General features: G+C 46.7%; 4 protein-coding genes across 10 annotated transcripts in view; 2 read left to right on the top strand and 2 right to left on the bottom strand.

Annotated features, from left to right (window-relative positions):
- LOC120905202 (protein obstructor-E) overlaps positions 1-12,229 on the top strand; it is an 18,349-nt gene extending 6,120 nt beyond the window's left edge. The window contains exons 2-4 of the mRNA XM_040316081.1: positions 9,689-10,057; positions 11,366-11,759; positions 11,852-12,229. Of these exons, the coding sequence (XP_040172015.1) occupies positions 9,689-10,057; positions 11,366-11,759; positions 11,852-12,005 (917 nt within the window). The 3' untranslated portion in view covers positions 12,006-12,229. The remainder of the gene's footprint in view (positions 1-9,688; positions 10,058-11,365; positions 11,760-11,851) is intronic.
- The window catches only part of LOC120905199 (neprilysin-1), an 18,412-nt gene extending 3,073 nt beyond the window's left edge, over positions 1-15,339 (bottom strand). The window contains exons 1-2 of one of the 6 annotated variants that reach the window (XM_040316071.1): positions 15,226-15,339; positions 402-1,818 (exon numbers count right to left, since the gene is read on the bottom strand). In XM_040316071.1, the coding sequence (XP_040172005.1) occupies positions 402-1,011 (610 nt within the window). In that variant the 5' untranslated portion in view covers positions 1,012-1,818; positions 15,226-15,339. The other 5 variants (XM_040316073.1, XM_040316076.1, XM_040316075.1 and 2 more) reach the window with 5 other exon arrangements.
- Positions 12,945-15,410, top strand: LOC120905200 (sodium channel protein Nach). 2 transcript variants are annotated; one of them, XM_040316079.1, is made up of 10 exons: positions 12,954-13,221; positions 13,285-13,482; positions 13,554-13,668; positions 13,751-13,956; positions 14,033-14,165; positions 14,269-14,387; positions 14,461-14,615; positions 14,677-14,846; positions 15,064-15,178; positions 15,267-15,410. In XM_040316079.1, exons 1-10 carry the CDS (start codon positions 13,016-13,018, stop codon positions 15,377-15,379), a joined length of 1,530 nt encoding a protein of 509 aa, XP_040172013.1. In that variant the 5' UTR covers positions 12,954-13,015; the 3' UTR covers positions 15,380-15,410. The 2 variants fall into 2 exon arrangements, with proteins under 2 accessions (XP_040172012.1, XP_040172013.1); XM_040316078.1 differs by having other exon boundaries at positions 12,945-13,221; positions 14,677-15,178; positions 15,267-15,382.
- A 982-nt stretch (positions 15,411-16,392) lies between these two features.
- LOC120905201 (translocation protein SEC62) lies at positions 16,393-21,116 on the bottom strand. The gene is made up of 5 exons (XM_040316080.1): positions 20,840-21,116; positions 19,758-19,896; positions 18,883-19,562; positions 18,502-18,797; positions 16,393-17,674 (listed from the first exon to the last, which is right to left on the bottom strand). Exons 1-5 carry the CDS (start codon positions 20,873-20,875, stop codon positions 17,575-17,577), a joined length of 1,251 nt encoding a protein of 416 aa, XP_040172014.1. The 5' UTR covers positions 20,876-21,116; the 3' UTR covers positions 16,393-17,574.
- Between the last annotated feature and the right edge of the window lie 38 nt (positions 21,117-21,154).

The following is a 21,154-nucleotide window of genomic DNA, read 5'->3' as shown; positions in this document are numbered from 1 at the left end:
ACAGCAGGACCTACTAATTCCATCAGCAAACGATTAAATTATGCAACTAATTTTCCACTCTGCCGCTTGCTTATTGCAACATCTTCCAGCCAACCATCGGTTCGCTGGAAGCAGGCGGCGTTGGCAAAGTAGGTGTGCCCGAGTGCACTCGAGCCTGAACCTTGCAGTGGCTTGCAGGAAGCACCTCTCTAGCGCCAACCGTGTACGGCGGGATGTGATTAATGACTTGTTCAACGGCACATCCGGGCACAAACTGCAAACCCTCAGCCACCGGCGTGACGCATCAGTTACACCATGCAGCTGCACACGATGCACTGTTCGTCCCCGTGCAGTGACCTTAATTTATCTTCCCGTCCATCACAAAACGTGCTCCGCTTCCCACACCCCACAGCACCACTCACCTGTCCTAACACACTCGTCCGTCAGGCAAATGTTACTGCTCCTCCGGGACTCGTCCGTCACGTCCGGGCAGCCCGGGGCGAACGGATCCGCACTGCAACCGGATTTCCCATCCAGCTGCCGGTAGCGCCCGACCAGGTACACCAGCAGGATGCCTACTGCGATGCCCACCAGCAGCATCGTCCCGCCGAGCACGGTCGGGCGGGCAAAGGCGGCCGACAGGCGCGCCCCTACCAAGCCCCGCCCGGGCGTTATGCTGCGCGGGTTCTTTCCATTGCCGCCACCACTGCCACTGCCACGACTTCCCTGCCGGTCAACGGCAGCGAGCGTGCTCGTTTTGGTGGCCATACCGGGCCCACCGAAGTTCACTACCACCGGGACCGGTGCTGCCGACCCCCGATCGGTCGGCCGCAGCAGCAGCGGTCCGGAAGCTTCAATATCACCTGCACCGAGCGGCCCGCCTGACCCGCCACCCCCGGTACCACCGACCACCGTGCCGCCCTCCTCGACGTCTGTCCTTAGCAGATACCCATTGGCCGGATCGATCGGCACTGTCGCTGTTTTGTCGCCACCGTTGCGCGCCGGCAGATGGAGCTCCTTAAGGGCTGCCATCGCCTCCGTTGCTCGTCGTGCGGGGCGGACACTTCCGGTTAGGGTCACTTTCGAAACGCGACTGACGCGCGGTTGCTACTGCCGCGAGCAGAACCGTTCCCTCCTAGCTCACTTCACACGCTCTCACTCAGCGCACTCACTCACAGCGCAAACAATCACTCTCCCATGCGCTCAGAATCTGTGCAGTCGACCACTCTCATATCACACTCGCGCACAATGCACAAACGCAGCAGCACGTGCTGTACGAACTGGATGCACGCTCCTCACTGACTTCCCCCACTGGACAGTGCCACACCAGCCCACCGTTGATCACGCACACACACTTTTCCCTCGATCGTACCAAATTCTGAGCACTCACGTCACGATTGGTACGGAGAGCTGATTATCGATATGCTGCTGCTGCTGCTGCTGCTGCTGCTGCTGCTGGCGCCTGTATCGCCTAGTCGGTATCATCTTCACTGCTCTGCCACCGCCCGCTTCATCGCCCGCTTCGGGCCCGGCAGCGCCGTCGAGGAAGTGTACCGTCCCACCGTTCCGTAGTACACTATGGGCAAGTGGAGCGAACAAAATAGCATGGCTTCACGCGGCTTCACGCGGCACGGCAGCTGATTAAACTTTCGTGCGCGCACACCGCCACCGTGGTCTGCCCGCTGCTCCCGTGCTGGTAGTGGAGATCTGAAGGTGCCCCGTTACGCCGCTGTTGTGATAGTGATGGAATATTCTGCGTAACCGTTGGCAGCGCTTTCTGGAGCAATGTTTGAATATTCAAACCGAACCTGTCGCAACGCTAGTCAGTGTTGGCACAATCTGTATAAAGTAGAGACGAAAATAGTAACCGTAACATATTAGCAAACGTTGGAAAATAGTTGGAAACAGCTTCACGGAACACCAATATCATTAATTATCACCCTTAATGTCAGGGTTACTTCTCTGCCCCTCCTTAAAATAGAGTCCACTCCCTTCCCTAGTACGAAAGCTCTCGTGTTTAACCTGTTGCCTTCCGTGGCTCGTTGTCTTGGGGTAGATTAACGTATCGATTACAATGGTGGCTACTGTGTTTGCTGCTACCCAAGCGCCATTGAGCTGTAGTTGACGACAGCAAAAAAGAAGATACTTAATTCAATCTTCATTTCGTTCGTGTTCATGTCTTTCATCAATGGACCATACAAAAGGCGTGCAAAGGCAGAACAAAGTCTGCAAAACTCGTTACAAAAAAAAGCTATGTAGTCCAATTTCCTTCCAATCCATTTTCCTGCCATTTTCCGCTTCGAGCGCAAGTCGCCTGTCGGAAGCGGAAGACAGCGCCTGTCGCTGTCTGTATTTTGCCCAATCTGATGTGCGGACAGAACTGTATCACTAGGTCAGTGGAACACAGCGGAAATTGGAAAGAACACTCCATTCCTACCCGCACGCCCTGCCGAGGAGGAAAACTCCTGTTGCTCCTCCTGCGATTCCTGTGCGCATTTAATCGATTGTCGCACACAACTATCCTTGGGAATGAACGTTGCCACGGTGCGCATTAATATTTAACGACCTATCCTAACTCACTGCAGTCAGAGGCCTACAACACTTGGTGGAGAGAACGGTGGATTCAGTCCCTTATTTGGGTGGATTCAATTTTGTTTAAAATAAAACATTTCTGCACTTGCTTTACGTAGTTCCTTTTCAAGGACGTTTGAGGATGAAAACATGCAGTGCAGTTGATTGCCCCTCTACGAAACAACAAACACATCAATCAGTAAATATTCAAGCACACACACGCGCTTTTCTCTCGCTCACTATCTCCCTCTCTCGCTCTCTCTGACACACTTCAGCACCTCAATGTTTGGAGGCTCGAAACCAATTCAACCTGTTGAATTTTACATCAAAACCCGCCGAGACGAGCCTTTATTTTCCTCCTCCCTATTGCTCGATACTAACGTCGGCGTGGGTATGCGTCACTCTCACTCACACTCGCAACACAGGAAGTCATCCTACACTAACACATAGGCGCACATACACACATATGTAGCTGCTTTCTGATGTTGTGAAGCGTGTATGTGATGGTGTAGGCACTAAGTTACTTTGTAACGCACTACCAAACTACGGCGAGATTTCTGATGCCTTGCAAAGGATAGAACTCGACCCTTTGGTCGGACTCGGTAGTATCCTTTGCTCCGATACAGGATGTCACAAGATTTGGGAAAGACTAGCTCTTTTGGCAAAGGCAAAACTACCACACGACTGCAAAACGAGGATGACCGTCGACCGTCGGTCAAGGCAGATGACAAAGTGCCACTCTCGTTTTCATCCGAAAGGTACGCTCATGCGCAATAGCTCACCAGAATCTCACCATCATCGTCATCTTCGCCATCATCATCATCATCATCGTACTCATCGGCATCCTCGCCAACAATCGTGTGCCACACGGTAGTCAGTAACATGTATACACCATTGTCCCATTAAAGGATAAGAACCCTCCAGCTGAGCGAGGCAAAAGACGCTAGTTCCGGCGAGATTGCGTCCAATAAGAAACGGAATCTTTACACATAGTGGTGGAACGTTCGCAGAAGCGTCGCTGTTTTTGTGTGTTGTAAAGTCCGTACATCAAGTAGCACTCTGGACCGCGTGTCCACCCATCCTAAGGCATCAATCACCCAACAGACACGTTTCCCCCCAAGTGCATTAAACCATAAACGACCGAACAATAACACTGTCAGGCTGATCCCACTTATGCTTAATATGGTGGCGGCAAAAACCTTACACCCGGTGCCGGTCACATTCGTTTCGTGCCGTTCTATACACAACACAACACACAAACACTAAGTCAGCATTACTCTCTTCTATCACACTTCAGTGTTATTATCACAACCATCACAGGCGCTAGTATATATGCATTGACAGGCTGTTAATTCGGGCAGGCAGCTTGCCCAGCTTTCCCCTCCCCAGGAGTGCGCTAAACAGGCCGGGTCGGCGATGACCGTCAGCGCTGGTTGATTTCCGCCGTGATTTCCTTTTGTTACGCTATTGTAATCTTGTCACACCATCATCAAGGGACAGTGCTGATTAGATCGTGCACGCGTACATTAGATCGGCTCGCGTTGTACTTGGGCACGTCGTTGTGGGCCGATGGTCGGTTAATTTACGGACCATTAGATCCGGCCGCCAGAGAGCAGTAACAGCTATACTGAAACGTTACATTATTAGAAGTTTTATGGCACGGCAGATATCTCCGGCGGTGTCGATGGCCTCGCGTAATGCACTAAGAGTGGGAGAGGCTCACACACACACACTCACCGACACACAAGAGCAAAGGGGAAAGGCATCGACAACGTAGAAGGGGCACGGCCAAAGGGGGTGGCAGTGGAAACACTTTCCTGTGTCAACAAATCGTACTAATGAGCTGCTCTGTTGTTTCTTCCCTCGCGACTCTACCGGAGGACGGAATCCTTCTAAAGACTCTTATCACACACTCGCACACACAGGCACGTTTGCCCAGTTTGTTACTGGTAAAGATGAGCCTCTCTTTTATGCGATACAGACACACACAGTCACACACAAGACGCTCATAAAAGGATAACAGCCGCACAAAGCATTAGAAACCGTATTGAAGTCTTCCAACACTTACAATCGCAACCCGCCACATACACTCACACGGATTACCTTCTAAACGTCCGCTAATTGGTCTTCGGACTTTCTATTCACTGATACAACTGGACTGAACGTAAAACCAGCCCCAAAGAGTGAGGGAGAGAACGCCAAGCAAAAGCGAAGAAAAACACACTCACAGCATCAAAGTGACACGACGCAGCGGAACGCAGACAAGCAAGAGCACACACGACCAGCACGGCGCAACGTTCGTATCTGACAAAGCGCGCGCGAAGCACCGAAGATGTCGTCCGCCGCCGTGTTTCACGGGCATCGTCTTCTCGGCTTTCTGTTCGAGCTCGAACCGCGACCCCCCCACTGCCTACCCTTCGGGCCAACCCCGGGGCCCGTTACATCCACCCCTCAAACGGCCGTCTCAATGCACATCATCGCACATGGTTGCGAGCTGGCTGGCTGGTGGGCTAGATGGTGCGTAGATGTGTGCGTAGAAGCACACACGCGCCCATACGCAACACGGCTCGACGGTCGACATTCGGTAGATCCTTGCGGCGCGCGGTCCACGCGGTATGCATTAAACAAACGGGTCGGTCATATCTGAAAAGTCGACCAAAAAACCGACTGATTACTACTAACTAGCGCCCAGCAACGGTGAGCAACGGAAGCGCTCTCTCTTTCTCTCTTTCTCTATCTCTCTCGCTCACCACGAATTCGATCTCGCACAACGTGTGTTTGAAGGTTTTGTTGTTGTTTCAGTTGCAGCGAGAGAGTTTTGCTCTCCTGCCGTTTTTATGTTCTGGTGGGAGAGAAGCAGGCGGAGATTGCTGTTGCTATGCTTAGGGGTGGAAAATGCGTTTACTTCAAAAACAACGCTTAACCGTCCCAGCACATTTTCATAGTTTATAATGGTAAACTGGAGGCAATTATTAGCATTTTGTTCATGAGAAAACTACAACGCCAATACAGGGTTTTCCAGTGATTCTCATAATTGTGGGACACTTCGTTAACTCTTCCATATGTGAAGTGAACTTCATATGTTGGAAATTGGACTCTATGGCAACCTTTTCGGACAGGCTCCGTGGAAATTCCTACTGGATTTCCAAAAACATCCAATAAGGGTGCTATAAAGTCCTCTTCCCGTTACATTTAGTTCATTTCACGCAAGAAAGAGTCAATAAAGTGTTCCACAGCTATGAGAACTCCTGGAAAACCCTACAATTCGTATATGTGTTTCAGTAAAAATAAATCATTCAAAAATTTATTTTTTATACGAACGTGATACGATTCTTTTCCCTCCTAACCCCATTAAAAAGGGGTATACTGGAGTGAACGGTTCCAATTGTTGATTTTTTCCCCCTATTTACCTGGAACCAATATTTGCGTATCGCTTTACAACCCCAGTTTCTAACCGACCGATCCAAGGGAACAAGGTTGCGCGTGTGCCAAGCTCGGGACGTCGGTACTCTGCCAGATGGTACTTGAAGCAACAAACCATTCATTCCAAATCCTTGCATTTATTTCTGCTAACAAGTATTGCGCCGATAATTGAACTGAGGTACTACATTTCATTCCCATTCCATGCCAAAGGGAGACAAAGAAATCCCCGGATTCCCATTTCAGGGTCACTGGTCCTTTTTGCGTTACAAACCCCTGCGGCTAATGCTTTTAATGTGTCACATGTAGTCCACAAAATGTGTTGCATAAATGAAATGTTCAGATCCAGCGTCATACACGCAACGGGGTACCGCAACGGGTGTCCTGTGTTAATGTGCCTCCTTGATGTTCCAAAGATCCTTTCAAAACCGGACCTAACAAAGGACCTTTTTTAGGCAAGAGATTGACGGGGTTTTTTTATTAATGTTTAAAAAAAACCCTTCAATACCAGCAATAAGCTAGAACGTCTCTATACCGGTATACCTGCAAGCAATAGCTGAATTTTGAAACACCACTCCCGCCCGGGAGTAATAAACTTGCTTGCGTACCCAACCATTCCATTCGACGATGTTCCGGGGGTAAATTCCTAGAATAGTTTCGCCACTGTGACGTTATCGGAGCCACACACACACACACTAAAAATATATAGGATTGCTGATTCTGGTTTTTAATGCGTTATTTATTCAATATATAGCGACACGCGTGGCTGCTAATCACAAGGTCACTGTCACCGATAAACGATCGCCGCTCGTAAGCCTTCCGCTGCGTCTATTGCCTGTCCCTTCACACACACACGCGCTCTTTTAGGTACCGCATTTTCTGATTTGTTTGCTTTCATAGATTCTCACACACGTGAGCGTACAGTTATTTGCTGTCTGCGCTCATTTCACTGATCAAACAGCGTGTCCCCTTCGTTTTTTCTCGCTCTCGTTTTTTTTTCGCTTGTGACCATCATTGCCCGCGCAAATCGCGCCCGTAACATCAACCCATCTTGCACCCTTGGCAGTCAAATCTATTTTTGGGCTGATTAAATTCGAATAAAATTGGCATCGAGTGCACGGGGGCAGATTCATTCGACAGCAGTATCATCAGGTATTGCTTTTGTACCGGCGAGGCAAAACAGAAGAATGGCAAAGCGTGCTCCACACTATTTAAGCGCTAATCTTTGAACTGGGCCCTGTGCCCCGTGAATGTATTGGCGGAATTGTTTGTGCTTCAAACATAATAAAAGAAAATGTATCTCTCCCAGACGGATAGTTACCACACTCGTAGACAGAGTGGTTTCGCTTCCCTCTTTTTTCCCTCCGTTGATACAGCTGCTTACGCAACTGTACTGAACGACAGCATTGACATTGATTAAACAAGCCGACCAGTAGTAAAATACTGCAATCTCATCATTAAGGCGAACGCACCAGCTTTTCTAAACGGTGCGTTTGGATACAGATTAACTCTAGAAAAGAAGCCAAAAACTGGTCGTTTTACAACATGGAAACACCCAATATTAATAAATCCACCTAATCTTGCCCAAAAAAAAACCCCCGTCAAAACCGGTAGAGAATCGATCAGTTTCGAAAACCGGTCACAAACAAAAAGTGGTTCGTAGCGACGTGGTTGATCGCGATGGGCCGATCTTGGTCTTTTTTTAAAGAAGGGAGATGGTAACAGCCTGCTTAGATGCCTCACATTCTGCTATGGGGTGGAGCTTTATCTGTGAGAACCTTTCCGCTTGATCGATGCTTAAAGAAGGCTTCCAACTGGACCGATCAATCGTGTTCAACACGTTTACATAGATAAGTGCACGCGCTGCCCCGCCATTTAACTTTATCACCTGGAAATTTGCTACTCCATTTTTTTTTTTTTTTTGTAACTATCAAACATGTGACGCAAAGGAATGATAATTGACATGAGCTCTGCCAACAACGGCGTGTATAATTGTGAGAATTAAACAGACACGGGTTCCTCTACAGTATTCTCCACCCAAAAAAATAATTCGCAACGATTAACATGCAAGACACTTTGTATCAGCTCAACAATTGCAAATCGATGTAAAGATCATGGTCAACGCATTGTAACTTTAAAATAAAAAAAAAAAAAACACAGAGCTACTGTTGCTCAATTCTGCGATTGAGGTCAATTATTGGGGCGAACGGAGGAGAAGAAGGACAGTGGCTGATGTTCCCTGGATGATAAAATGTTGACAACAACAAAAAATGATGCATCGCTCGTCATTCAAGGAAGACAACTCATCTCGCATCAACGGTCCATCAACGTACTGGTTAACCTTCCCGTTCTTTCTCCTTCTTCACATCACGTTTTATCGATTTTTGTTCGGCGAGACAACGCTGACTGTGGAGAGTGAAAAACGAGACGACAAAACACAGCTACACATGGGCACACACACACACACAGACGCGCACGCCAAGCAGGAATTCTAATTAGCTGCATTTTTCACGGTGCATTCGTAGTGCGCATAAAAAAGTAAACAGAAGGCTACAATTCATCACGCTCCATACGATGTTTTAAGAAGCGTCCAAACAATAGGATGTAAAAAAACTGTTCTTTTTTTGTAGGAATTTTAACGATTGTCCGTTAAAATTCCTACAAAAAAGAACAGTTATAAGATTATTATAAGAGAAGGATTTTAATGGTCTTGTGCATTGCAACAAGTACGTAAAACGCTCATTAAAGCTAGACAAACTTTATTTTAAAATCCAAAGCTATTAAATGAAAAAGTAACAATTTTTAAAATATTACTTCACCTTTACCAAAAACATTTAAAACACTTGAAACATTTTAAACACTTTAAACAATGCACCTTTACCTCTACTCGTTCCCGAAGACAGACAGACAAACGAAGGCAGTGCACTCCGCATGCACGCGTTTTTCGAACCACTTCCGAGCACGGTCAGCACATAATTGCAAACCAGCACCGTTGGCTACCGTTGGAACACAAAAAAACCGTCGGAACACATCGCTGCCGCTGCCTCCTCCAAGACCTTGATATTTATTTTTGCCAACGTCCAGAACGGGCACACAGTGGCAGAGGCCCTTCGGGGGGTACCACGACGGTCGCTTGCCGCTAAGTTTAGCAGGCATGTGAAAATCATTTACCGTACCCATCCCCCCCCCCCCCTCCCCCCCTTGTGTGCTCTGTCGCATTGCATTGCCGACGGTTTTGCTACTAATTGAAAGTGAAATTTTGTAAGCAGCAGCAGCACCAGCAGCGGCAGCAAAAAACGGAAAAAGCGGGGTAAACATCGTTTAATTATTCACCCCGCTGCAACACGTTCCTGTCAACACGTTGCATCCACCGCTCTAGACGGGTCGCGCTGGAGTACGGCCAACTCTGGAGCACCGTCGATCGTTGATCAGTAGCAGGACGGGATCATATTTTTAGCAGTACTTGCAGCACCCCCCGCCCAGGTGGCATTGAGTGATGGCTTCGTTTTGCAAACTTGACTGTATCGCCGGACGGGGATAAAACATGCATAATTTATGGCCAGCTCGAATCGAAGGGGACAGCGATCGATAGTGCATCTTTCGTGTTGTGATGGGACTAAATTAAGATGTACGACTGTGAAACTTGTGGACTATATTCTTTCTTTTAATTTTTTACATTATATTAAGATAATTATTAATGTTCTTCTCGTTCTTGCAGGACTCTCCACTGCCCAGACGCAGCTCCGAAGGCAGTATGAGCTAAACCGGCGAACACCGGGCAGTGGCCCCGCGGTACGCAACCGTGAGCCTGCCGCGTCCGACGCACCAGTCCGCAGCCCAGTGCGTCAGCAGGGCCCGGTACAGGCGTCCGCCTCGGACGAGATTGATCCGGAGCTGTCGGAAAATTGTCCTGAGCCGAACGGATACTTTGCAGATGCGGAACAGTGTGACAAGTACTACCAGTGCCGCGATGGACAGATTACGGAGAAACTGTGCCCGGACGGTATGGTGTTCAACGATTACGACTCCGATCAGGAGAAGTGCGATCTGCCCTTCAACATTGACTGCAGCAAACGCCCGAAGCTCCGTGAGTAGTAAAGGGGGACAGGGAAAAGGGTACTCAATTTGGAATGAAAGAGATCACTTGTTGGTAGAATTGGAATTTATAAAGTCTGGAATCGTGACACCAGAAATTGGAAAAAAACTGTACTTCAAGGACAATAATGCGAATTTTTCATTCGTCCAATGATTCAGAGCGAATTTCAACCATTAAAACTACTTAATTTGAAACAGCAACAGTTTACTATTTCATAGGCTATCATGATTAATCTAAGACGTTTGGCACACTTTCTTAAAATGTGGCATAACAAGAGCAAGTAATGTATGTGCTGTTTCTTCGCACAAAGAGCCCAGAAAGTATGATAATTGTATGATAAAATGTATAAAAAAAGCTAATTTATGCAAGATATTAATGTATTCTTAAACTAACTGTCAAGAATGTAGACAAAAGTAACCAGAAATCTATGGAAGTGGAACCCCTCATAACGTGTTTAATCCGTTCCACTGACTCACTGGTTATGCGAAAAACTCGTTATGCAGCAGTCTCTTTTTCATACAATTTGTATGAAAAGTGAAATAATTGGTTCCAGGTGAAGAAAAGTGCAGTTATATAGGGATTACATGCATCAAAACTATACGGAATACCTTCAATTATCAACAGTAATTCTCTTATCAATTCTTAGTATCGAAATGCTCGCCTTCATAAGCAAGTAGATCAAGAATGTATGCAAAAACACACTAAAACTCACGTCCTACCCACTTTCGCGGCCGAAGCCAAAGAGAGCCTCCAATATTGTCAAATAAAAAGGAAGGAAATAGAGCAATTTAAATCACTTACCCCATCTGTCTATAAGCGCAGCGGCTGGTTTTCGTTTTTTGTATGAATTTATGAGTTTTGGACCGGCAGTTGGTGTTAATGTGTCACCTCTCTTAAGCTTTTCCTCCACACTTATGGAAGTGTATAATTAGCTTTTGGAAATAGCTTGATATTTAACGATTCTTAGTATTGAAACACTCGGAATGATCACGATTTCCTAACGGGGAAAAAATTGCTCGTTATGCGAGATTTTAGTCGTTACTCGTTTTAATCGAGGGGTATTTATAGAGCATTCGCTCGTTATGTGAAAAACTCGTTGTATACGGTACTGGTTATGAAGGGTTTTACACTATATTTTAACCATTCTTAGTATTTTCTCTACTAAATGGATATAAATGATCAATAATGCAGTATGCAAAATGTGCAATCCATCAACAAAATGACCTCTGTAATCTATAAGATGTTTGAGGAAAAAAAACAGAACTTGACTAATCGCTGTCTCTTTATCAAATGTTACAGAGACACCCATAGCGTCCCTGCACTGCCCCCGCCAGAACGGTTATTTTGCCAGCGAGACTGGTGCGTGCGATAAGTTCTACTACTGTGTGGACGGTATGTTCAACATGATCACCTGCCCGGAAGGGTTGGTGTTTAATCCACGCACCGGCATCTGCACCTGGCCGGACGAGGCCCAGAAGAAGGGCTGCTCGTCGGAGGACGTGTTCAAGTTTACCTGCCCGAAGGTGAACGAAACCGAGGGAGCTACGCATCCTCGCTATGCCGATCCGGACGATTGTCAGTTCTTCTACGTGTGCATCAACGGTGAAACACCGCGCCGCAACGGGTGCAAACTCGGACAGGCGTTCGACGATGTGGCCAAGCACTGCGAGTGGGCCCGAAAGGTGCCAGATTGGTAAGTTGAAGTTTGCTTTAATATAAGTAAATGCAGTACATTGTCATAAATATTCCTCTACTTGTATATTCTCTCTGCTTCTCTGTCTCCAGTGCCGACTGGTATAAGGATCGTCTTACCGACAAGCAGCTCGAGGAGCTGGAAAATCCACCGACACCCAAGCCGAAGCCTGCCAACAGCCCGTCGAAGGTTTCCCGTCGACGTCCGTCCAAGCGACCGAAGCAACCGGTTGATGATTCGGAATAGGCAGGCCCACATCCGTGTGACTCGTCCAGCTTTTAGTTTAGTCACATTGCATTGCCAACGGGCATGTTCTTTCTTGTTTAGGGAGGGCTAATAATTGTTAACTCCACCAAGCTGGAGCTGGATGAAGTAGAGCAAGGGGAAAAATACTCGCGTGTCTTTGTGTGTATGTATGTGTGAAGTGTTTCAGATGATGTGTTGAATAAAAGTATTTTAATCCTTTAAAATTGCTCTCCTATCGAGCAACAGTTGTTACTGAAAAAAGAAACGAAGCAATAACAAGCCATATGTTGCATGTTGGCGTAAAATCACGTATCAAACATGACTCGATTGTTCTACATGGATCATCACTTAGCCGTAGGTAAACATTAATCACGAACTACAGCATGTGACAACGAAATATGCATCACATCTATACACGTATTATTTCCACTAGATATCTGGTAGAGTAATATTAAAAAATAAATAAAATGTTACAATCAAATAATCGTCAACGACTGGGCGCCTCCATGAATTTCAAAAACAAACACGTGGAAACAAAATTTTTAAAAAACCCTTAAAGTACGTTTAACTGAGTGCGATTATATGAATAAGATGTTTTTTTTTTGTCTCAATTATATCAATGTTAATACATCGAATGTTTAAAAATATTTACAAAGTTAAAGCATACTAAAATATGATAAGTGTTTCAAATTAAAACACAAACGCCATAAATAACGCTCTTTTATCTACCACCCTTCCTTATTGCCTGCTTATCATACAGGTAATACTGGCAGTTTCAAGTGTAAATGAATAAGTAACGGCTGCACTTAGCACCTAACACGTAGTGGACTTGTTGCTGGATGCTAAATTGCGGCAACGTTTTAAAAGCAATAGCAAACGTGTGCATGTGCAATCGTCTATTTTTATTGCCACTCAAAATGCAACCACCTGGTATCGATAGTGCACAATTCTAATGCCAGTCAGTTTTATTTATTGCCTTTCAACGGAAAGAGAGAATGTTGAAATAGACAATGAACCATCATAAATCAAACGCATCTGCCCGGAGTGGTAGAAAACGGGCGGAAAAGTTCATCGGACAAGCGGACTCGAACGGCCCTGTCGGTTGGTTGCTGAGACTGTTCAAATCAATCAGCACGTTTGTGTTAATCTTTCTCGAGCAAGGTGCAGTGCATGGGTTGGCCTATTTGGGTAAACCGTTGCTGCATATTCTGGAAAGGTAACGGAAAGGTCGGCACGTAACTTGCAAGTTCATTTTTCACTTTTACGGGGCATCTTACAGACTCTTCTGGTTAGTGCTGATTGTCGTGTCTATTTATTTCTCCGTCGTGTTGAGCTTTGTGTCCTGGGAGCGTTATCAGAGCAAGAGTACGGTCGTTGCGATCGAAAAGGATCACTACTACTGGAACACTTCTATGCCGAGTCTTACTATTTGTCCGCTTAAACGTATTTATCGACCATATTTACTGAACTATTGCAGGTTAGATTTAATGTACATCTTCCTCCTAGCTAGTGTGACCTTTAGCATAAATGTAAAATAAAAATTTTCAGCAAAAATGGCATCACTAAAGAGGAAGATCAAGCCGAGCTGTTCGACTTTCTGGAATCGTTGGCCAACTCGACCTTTATCAACTTTCAGAACATCAAGCACAGTGACAATGTGGACGTTAGTGGTTCCCTTTTTCTCACAAACCAATCACTCGCCTACTGTAATGGAAAAGTAACCTGTTTTACTTCGCTTGTCACAGAGCCTGCTGGACGTACTTCAGATTCAGCCGGAAAACTACATGAAGATTATATACAATCTTACCCGCGATCTGACCCGCCTGGACGACACGGAGCTGCGCGTTCGGACGCAAAGCAACCTGGAGTTCTTACGCACCCATCAAACACTCACCGAGTACGGTATCTGCTACACCACCAACAGTTTTATCTCGTCCAATTTAACCGCAAGGTAGGTCAACGCGGACGAGGTTGTGCCGACTCTCGAGGCAAACGGTTTTACAAGTTCAGTTTCAATTCCACCACAGTTTGTTGCTGACCGGGAGGGAGCTACCGTTGGACGATTTCTACTCGACGCGTACAGTGCACAATGTCCGGTACGGGAACCTTTTCGACGGCGACATCACGTACAGCTTTATTGGCTTTGAGCCACCGATTACGGTAATGGACTTACCACAGCAGCTAGCAACACCAGCATTCCACAACCGATCACACCGGCACACTGTGTCACTAATAATTTCCGAGCGTCGGTTTTTCTATTTAGATCTTTTATCACAGCCCTTATGAAACACTGAACATCGCAAAGTATCAGCCACTGACGAACGAGGCACATGAGTATGAAACGTTTTCTATCGAAATTGTCACCACGAAGGACTTTAAAGAGTAGGCGGCGCGTCGCACAGTACGGCGTTACCTCTAGATACGTTGCACACTAACGCCCTCTATCTTCCTGCAGGGATACTACCATCTCCCAGCGAGGCTGCCGGTTTCATTACGAGTCCAACCTGACGCACTATTCCATCTACACTAAGGGCATCTGTCTGCAAGAGTGTCGCATTCAGCTGGCGTACAAACTGTGTGGATGTATTCCTCATTTCTATCCTAATCCTGGTAAGTTTGTCATACCCTGGTACAGAAGCTCCTTTTCGCTGCTGCATAATCTCTTTTGCAGAAGGACCAAGAGCAAAGAAAGTGTGCCACTACAAGCAGCTGATAAAGTGTTTTCCGCGCTACCAGAAGCTGTTCCTCGAGTTCAAGCAGGACATTAACGACAAAAAGGGTATACCGTGCTACTGCGAGCAGAACTGTGTCGACTCGAAAGTTATCATCGAGCACAGACAGGTAATGGCTGCTTGTTGCGAAACCGAAGGCGAAATCGTATTGCGTTTTCTAAGATTTACAACAGTAAATCCCCTCTTAATCGAATTGTGCTGCAATTGCGGTGTGTCAACCGTTTCACACCAGAAGAGCACGTTCCGGTGGGATTTACTCTGCACCGTGCAACTGCCATTGCTGCTGCATCCATCCGTTCACGTGTCCGTTTCCCTCCATCCTACAGGTTCTGAAGCAAACGCAAAAGCTTATCGGCAGCATCGGTGGGCTGATTGTTGTGAAGCGCTACCCTTTGGTACGGTTCAGCCGGCAGCTACTGTTTACCTTCACTGATTTGTTGGGTGAGTACAAAACCGGACCCATTCTTCGAGTGGTAACTCGAACCTACCTTTTGTGCTGGTGTGTTGATATGCTGTTTCCTTTCTCCAGTATCGATTGGAGGTACGGCCGGATTTTTCCTTGGTTTCAGTGTGCTCGGTATGGTGGAAATACTGTACTTTTTCACCCTCCGTTTGTTGTGGTATATTGTGGGACGACGTTAGCGGATGGTCTGCCGTCAATGAATCGTCCAGTCAAGTATTTAACGCTTACGATCGACAATGTTTCGGCTATTATTCATGCATTTAATGATCACCATTTTTCCTAGTAAATGTTATTTAAAACAAAACATTAATATTCTGCAATTAAAATATGGCTTCAACGAGCACCCTCCCATAAAAGGGCAATAAACGACGTAAACGACAACTCTACTGTTGTTTACTATTTTTCATACCATAAATTTTATTTTGAATAATATAACCTTACCTAACGTTTGCACACACACACTACAAAAACCTTTCGTCGTTTTTTTTTTTTTGCTTCCTCTATCTCTCTTTCTTCCACTCACTGTCTCTCTCTCTCTCTCTGTCTACATACTAACGTCGTTTACTAACGGCTCGCGATACTGTTGCGTGTTTTGATTTGTTGTAGCCCGTTAATCGTCTGCCAGAGTTTCTATTTTGTTTTGTTTTACTGTTTCACACCACGTAAAATGCTTTATCACCGGCCTGTCCACATAATATTATGTTGCCCCGGGGCGTCTTTAGCTTCGCTCTCTCCGTCCTTTGTATGTAGTATGTAATACGTGTTTGCAATGTTGTACGGACATTTGCCACACGTCCGGGATAAAGAACACGATAAATGGACACACAATCTGCACAGCTGAAAGGGATGGGATAGGGGAGATGCATACGAAGCGCACAGAACACAGTGAATATAAAGCCAACCAGCCACTGCTCGAGCTGACGGCATGTAATAACTCCGCACTCTGCGTGAGTAGCCCTCGAGCGGTATTTTAATGTCCGAAAATTCATTCACTATTCCGAAACTGAACCACACACGCACACAAACAAATCAGGGTTCGCCTGCACGTGGCATGGCTACGCTCGGGCTCGACCGTTGGCTTTACACTACTACCGTTCGCTGTTCATGCGCCCTTCATGCTTCAGAGACTCCACTGCCGGTTTGAGATTTTCGATTCTCAATCTGAAATCGTGTTTGTGTGGTTGTGTTTTTCATTTTGTGCCTGCGGTTTCTGCCAAATGTTTTCGTTGTATTTTGGTGCTCGAAACAAAAGCCCTCCCCACACACCATCACGCCCTCCAACCACATACGTTTGCTTCTTCTAATGCTTCAGCACGGAAGTGAACCGATAACGCAATGGCTCCACCAGCCAGCAGAGCACTGATAACAAAGAGTGGGAAAGATTCCGAGCATTTGGGTGGTGCCGAATCGATTGAACCATGCGGAAAAGATTGGGATGCATTCATTCATCTCTAATTTGTTGGGTTTGTAATTTGTTTGAATCGTTTTGATTTTTTGTCTGCTGGCATTAAGTTCCATCCCAGCCATAAACAAATGTGCGGTGAAATTCGTGTTCTAAAAAATGATCCATTATTTTGTATCTCTATGCAATTAACTCTTAACATTTAGGCTCACGATTGCGTCATATATGTTTCCGAAATCACGACCAGAAGGTTCAATTATTTTCGCTTGATGTTATTCACCTTTTGAGGGCACCGATAAAATTCGTAATAAAACCGGCAATAACCCGCTCCCAGCACAGCAGACCCCAGTGTGGTCCAAAGTGACTTACGCTAAACCAAAACCGTCGTTATGAGATAAAACACTGTCCATTAGTAGAGTTTGGCTAATGAGATGGTCTTGATGGCTCGCTGTGTGGAATGCACCGGTCGGACTGGGAGCTTTCAACTCGCGCGAAAAGCACCGTAACGATCATTGCGATCGGTTGCGAAACGACTGACGGCACGCGGGCGCAGATTCACTCCGTGCCACCCGAATGCGCGCCTTCTGACAGCGCGCCGGTACTATCAAAATCACCCCAGAAACGCCGAACATTTGGAGTGGGGTGGAATTTGGCCATTGGTCAACGTATCTCATGCGTGCTTTTGATTATTGTACACACACGGGAAAGTTGTTGTGGGGAGAAGGGAGAAACAACTTTGGCTGATGCGGATGCAAATCGTGATGTGATGATCGTACAGTGTGTACATGTGTTGGTTGTGGTGGTGTTGTTGTTTTTTTTTCTTTTGCAGAGTTTGGTTTGCAGATGTGATACGAGAATGATTGGTGTTGCTATCCGATCCATTTCAGCTGGTAAGCAGCTAGTACTGCTGCAGTCGTGGATTGAGGGTGATATGAAAATGTAACGCGCGCATGTCGATTAACTTGTTCTGCTTTACGAGGTATCCACCTCATCCGGCTCGACCATCTCAAAGTCCTTCCCCGTGGAGGAGCGCTGCGAGCCTTCCGAGTCACTTTCCGACGGTGTTCCGGAGCTGCAATGAAAATGGTCGCACATAGTGAGATTGGCAACATCGTTAAGTTCATCGTCACATATTTGTATCGACAAAGCATTTTAAAGGGGTTTTCAGGATTTCTCATAGCTGTGGGACAGTTTATTGACACTTGCTTATATGACATAAACTTAATGTAATGGGAATTGGACTCTATAGCATCCTTGTTGGACATATCTAATAGGAATTTTCAAGGCGCCCAGAGTCCAATTTCTATCATATGAAGGTCACTTCCAATAAGAAAGAGTCAAGGAAGTGGCCCACAACTATGAGAACCCCTGAAAAACCGTGTGAAGCGTCTACTTGTGTGAAGATATATTATACAGCACAAATGATAAGAAAATCGAGTTTGTAATTAATGTTTAAGAAGAAGATAGAAATTCGTTAAACTGATGAGCTTTCAACTAGACTATTCATTAATGATTAGCATTTTATATACATTGTAAAGAGTAAATGTTATGAATTTCTCCAGTCTGAAACAGAAAAAGAAGCGTTATGTAAAATACATCCAATACCCCAGGTCATTAGAATTTTGAGGAAAAACAACTTCAAAACCATATAATTAGCAAGGAAATTTATTACACGATCAACAAACAATTAGGGAAAGGTTTTATAACGGAAGGAAGTTCTAACGGTCTACATGAAGAAAACAAACATTAGAAACCAGCACAGAACCAACAAAATTAAAAAAAAAAAAACAGTTAGTTTACACAACAAAACATTTACAAAGTTACAGCGACTGTAAGCAACTATAATACACCTTTCCCACCCCATTGCATGGCATTGCGTTGCTGCTTCAACACACTCACTTTTGCTCCTCGTCGATCGACTCGGCAATTGTGACCGGTGGGACAGACAATGGTGAAGATTCCTGCGGCTGCTGCTGCTGCTGCTTAGCTCCACGATGCCTTAACCCTTCGGCTGCCGGCGCTGGTGAAGATTTGCCGCTTTCCTCAGTGTCACGCTCCTTCACCTCGTCGATCGTCGGTGGGATATTGCCGGCGGTGGTACTCTCCTCTTCGCCGCCACTATCCTTGTCGCGTTTTCGTTTTTTCGTCTTCTTACTACCCTTCTCGGTGCCACTCTGACCGTCCTTGTATTCATGCTGCCGGGATAGAGCAGGCGAAATAGTAGAAGGGGAATTATAAAATTATCTAGTTGGAAATTTCAACCTATAACCTCCAACTTACATTGTACAGTGGCCAGAAGGAGGCAAAGAAGCCGACATCTTCCGTCAGATTCGGTAGCAGCCAGAAGTGGTGCTTTCCACCGGTCACCACCCACACCAGACAGAACAGGATGCACCGCAACACGACCAGGCCGAGAATAAACACCAAAAACCCGGCCGCCGCTATACTCAGATAGTACACACCCTTTCGCAGCAGCGGTGGCCACAGCGGGAATAGACAGATGACGATCGCGCCCACCACCAGCAGTGCGCCAAAGATCCAGTAATGCATCGGGATCGGATCGTACAGCCATACGTACGCCTCGTGCCCATCGATAAACAGCTGCTCCGGGTGCATCTCTAGACGGATCTTGCGCTTTCGCTTTTCCGCTACCGCTTCCGCCACCGCCTTGCTGCCCTCCGCGTGGCTACTTTCCGCGTCGGTTGCCCGTTCCTCCTTTGTCGCCGTTTGTTTAGAGCCATCCTTAGCCGAGCTGGCCGTCACCAAGGCCTCTGCGGCCGCCTTTTTGCTGTTCTTCCCGCGCAGTTCCTGCTCGCTGACCGGGACCTTTCGGGCGCGGTGGAAAAACTTGTGGTACAGCATATCGCCCATAAAATCAATCACGGCCTGCCGGTGCGGAAAGAGACAGTTGTCACCCTGGGCAAACTTTGACGCAAGCAGTGCATCGATTGCTTTGATGGCTGCAATTAAAAAAAAACACGTTGAGCAAATAGAACGCAGCGACCGAGAAGAAGGAGCAGAAAAAAACAATAACAGACAATTAGCAACGGTTGCGTTGAACACGGGGCCAGAGCAAACATCACGTCCCGCTACACGTCACGACTCCACATTGGACTGGACGTTGCGGGGAAGCACACTACCTCTAACATACTCACCAGAAAAGTATTCCACATTGTGATTCAGAAATTTGGTCTTTTTCGTCGGTACGTTCGATTTGAGCCATTTTGCCACCTTGTACTCATCCTTGGAAGCTTTCTCGATCTCCTGTTCTGCGCCTCCGGGACCGCTGTATTCCTATCGGGTGGAGCATGAGAAAAAGAAACAAAAAAATGATATAAAAATTTCATCCCTCAGTCAATATCGTACGGCGTCATTTAGCGTCTGTCTGGCAATGAAATCGCAGCTGCTTCCAGAGGGGAAGACACGTGGCAGGTACACAGTGGTGGTGGTGGGTGGTGGTCTCTCCGCAACCAGTACACGGTACTTGAGATCCGTTAGAAGCAACAGCACAATAAAAAGAGTCTGATGAAGAAAACTAGCGTACGTCACGCCGTGGATAAAGTATTCGCGGCACGCAAAATACACGCTCCGAAGCTGTTTGTTCAGGTGATTATTCCAACACACAAATTCTTGACGAACGAACGAGCGGTTCTCGCATCACCACTCAAGCGTGTCCGCAGCCAGTGACCTCTTTTTTTCTGCAGCCTGGATTTGCCTCGCTTGCTACGGCGGGTTCTCGGTCTTTCCATCAAATCCCGTAATAATAATACCTGCGCCTGTACCGCACGCGTGCCGAGGGCGACGGGCGGGGCTGGATGCAAGAACCAGTTGACCAGTTGGCGGAGCCAGTAGGCCAAATCAATTAGGCCCCCGAGACCGTGACGTCGCGATGCGATGCGCATAAAGCAAAATGGGTTAACCGATGAAGAAGGAAACAACTTTCTCCACCATTTCTTTCCCGTCCCGTCGGTCGCGACAGTGCCACGGGGCAGCCAACTGGTTGCCAAATGGCACCACGAAATTAGTTCAGCAGGCAGGCTGGCTGGTGGCGCGGCTCGAGTTTACATTTTTCTCTTATCTTGTTTAACAACACACAAGGCGACGCACAGGCCGCGGCGGGCATGGAAGCCTTGACCTTTCTTGCACCGCCTGGCGGGCGGGGGGAGGGGAGGGATTGGCTGATGTTTTTAGGCGGATCTGCTTGCTGCTCTCACTTCTCCCCTTCAGCGGAACTTACATCCTTTCGCTTCTTGGCACGTCGTTTCTCCGCCATCTCTCGAACACAAAACCCGCCGACACACACTCACTCGCAAGGAAGCACCACCGTGACGCGTTTAGGTTTATTCACTGTTCACGTTTTCACGACGGAAAACACACATTCGGGGGTTCAATAGCAAAGCACTGGTGCTACTTTTCCTACACCACGGGGGCAGCTGTTTTCCACGTCTCCACTTACGGGACGGACTCTTCCCATTGACAACCTGAAAGTGGTGAAGGCAGAATGCGTGTGTGTGCGTTTTTCTTTTGTTGTTTAACTTGGAATCTGTCACGC

Source organism: Anopheles arabiensis, chromosome 3, assembly GCF_016920715.1.
Source record: "Anopheles arabiensis isolate DONGOLA chromosome 3, AaraD3, whole genome shotgun sequence".
Taxonomy (NCBI): domain Eukaryota; kingdom Metazoa; phylum Arthropoda; class Insecta; order Diptera; family Culicidae; genus Anopheles; species Anopheles arabiensis.
Note: the sequence above shows the minus strand (reverse complement) of the source record. Positions and strands in the feature narration are given on the sequence as shown.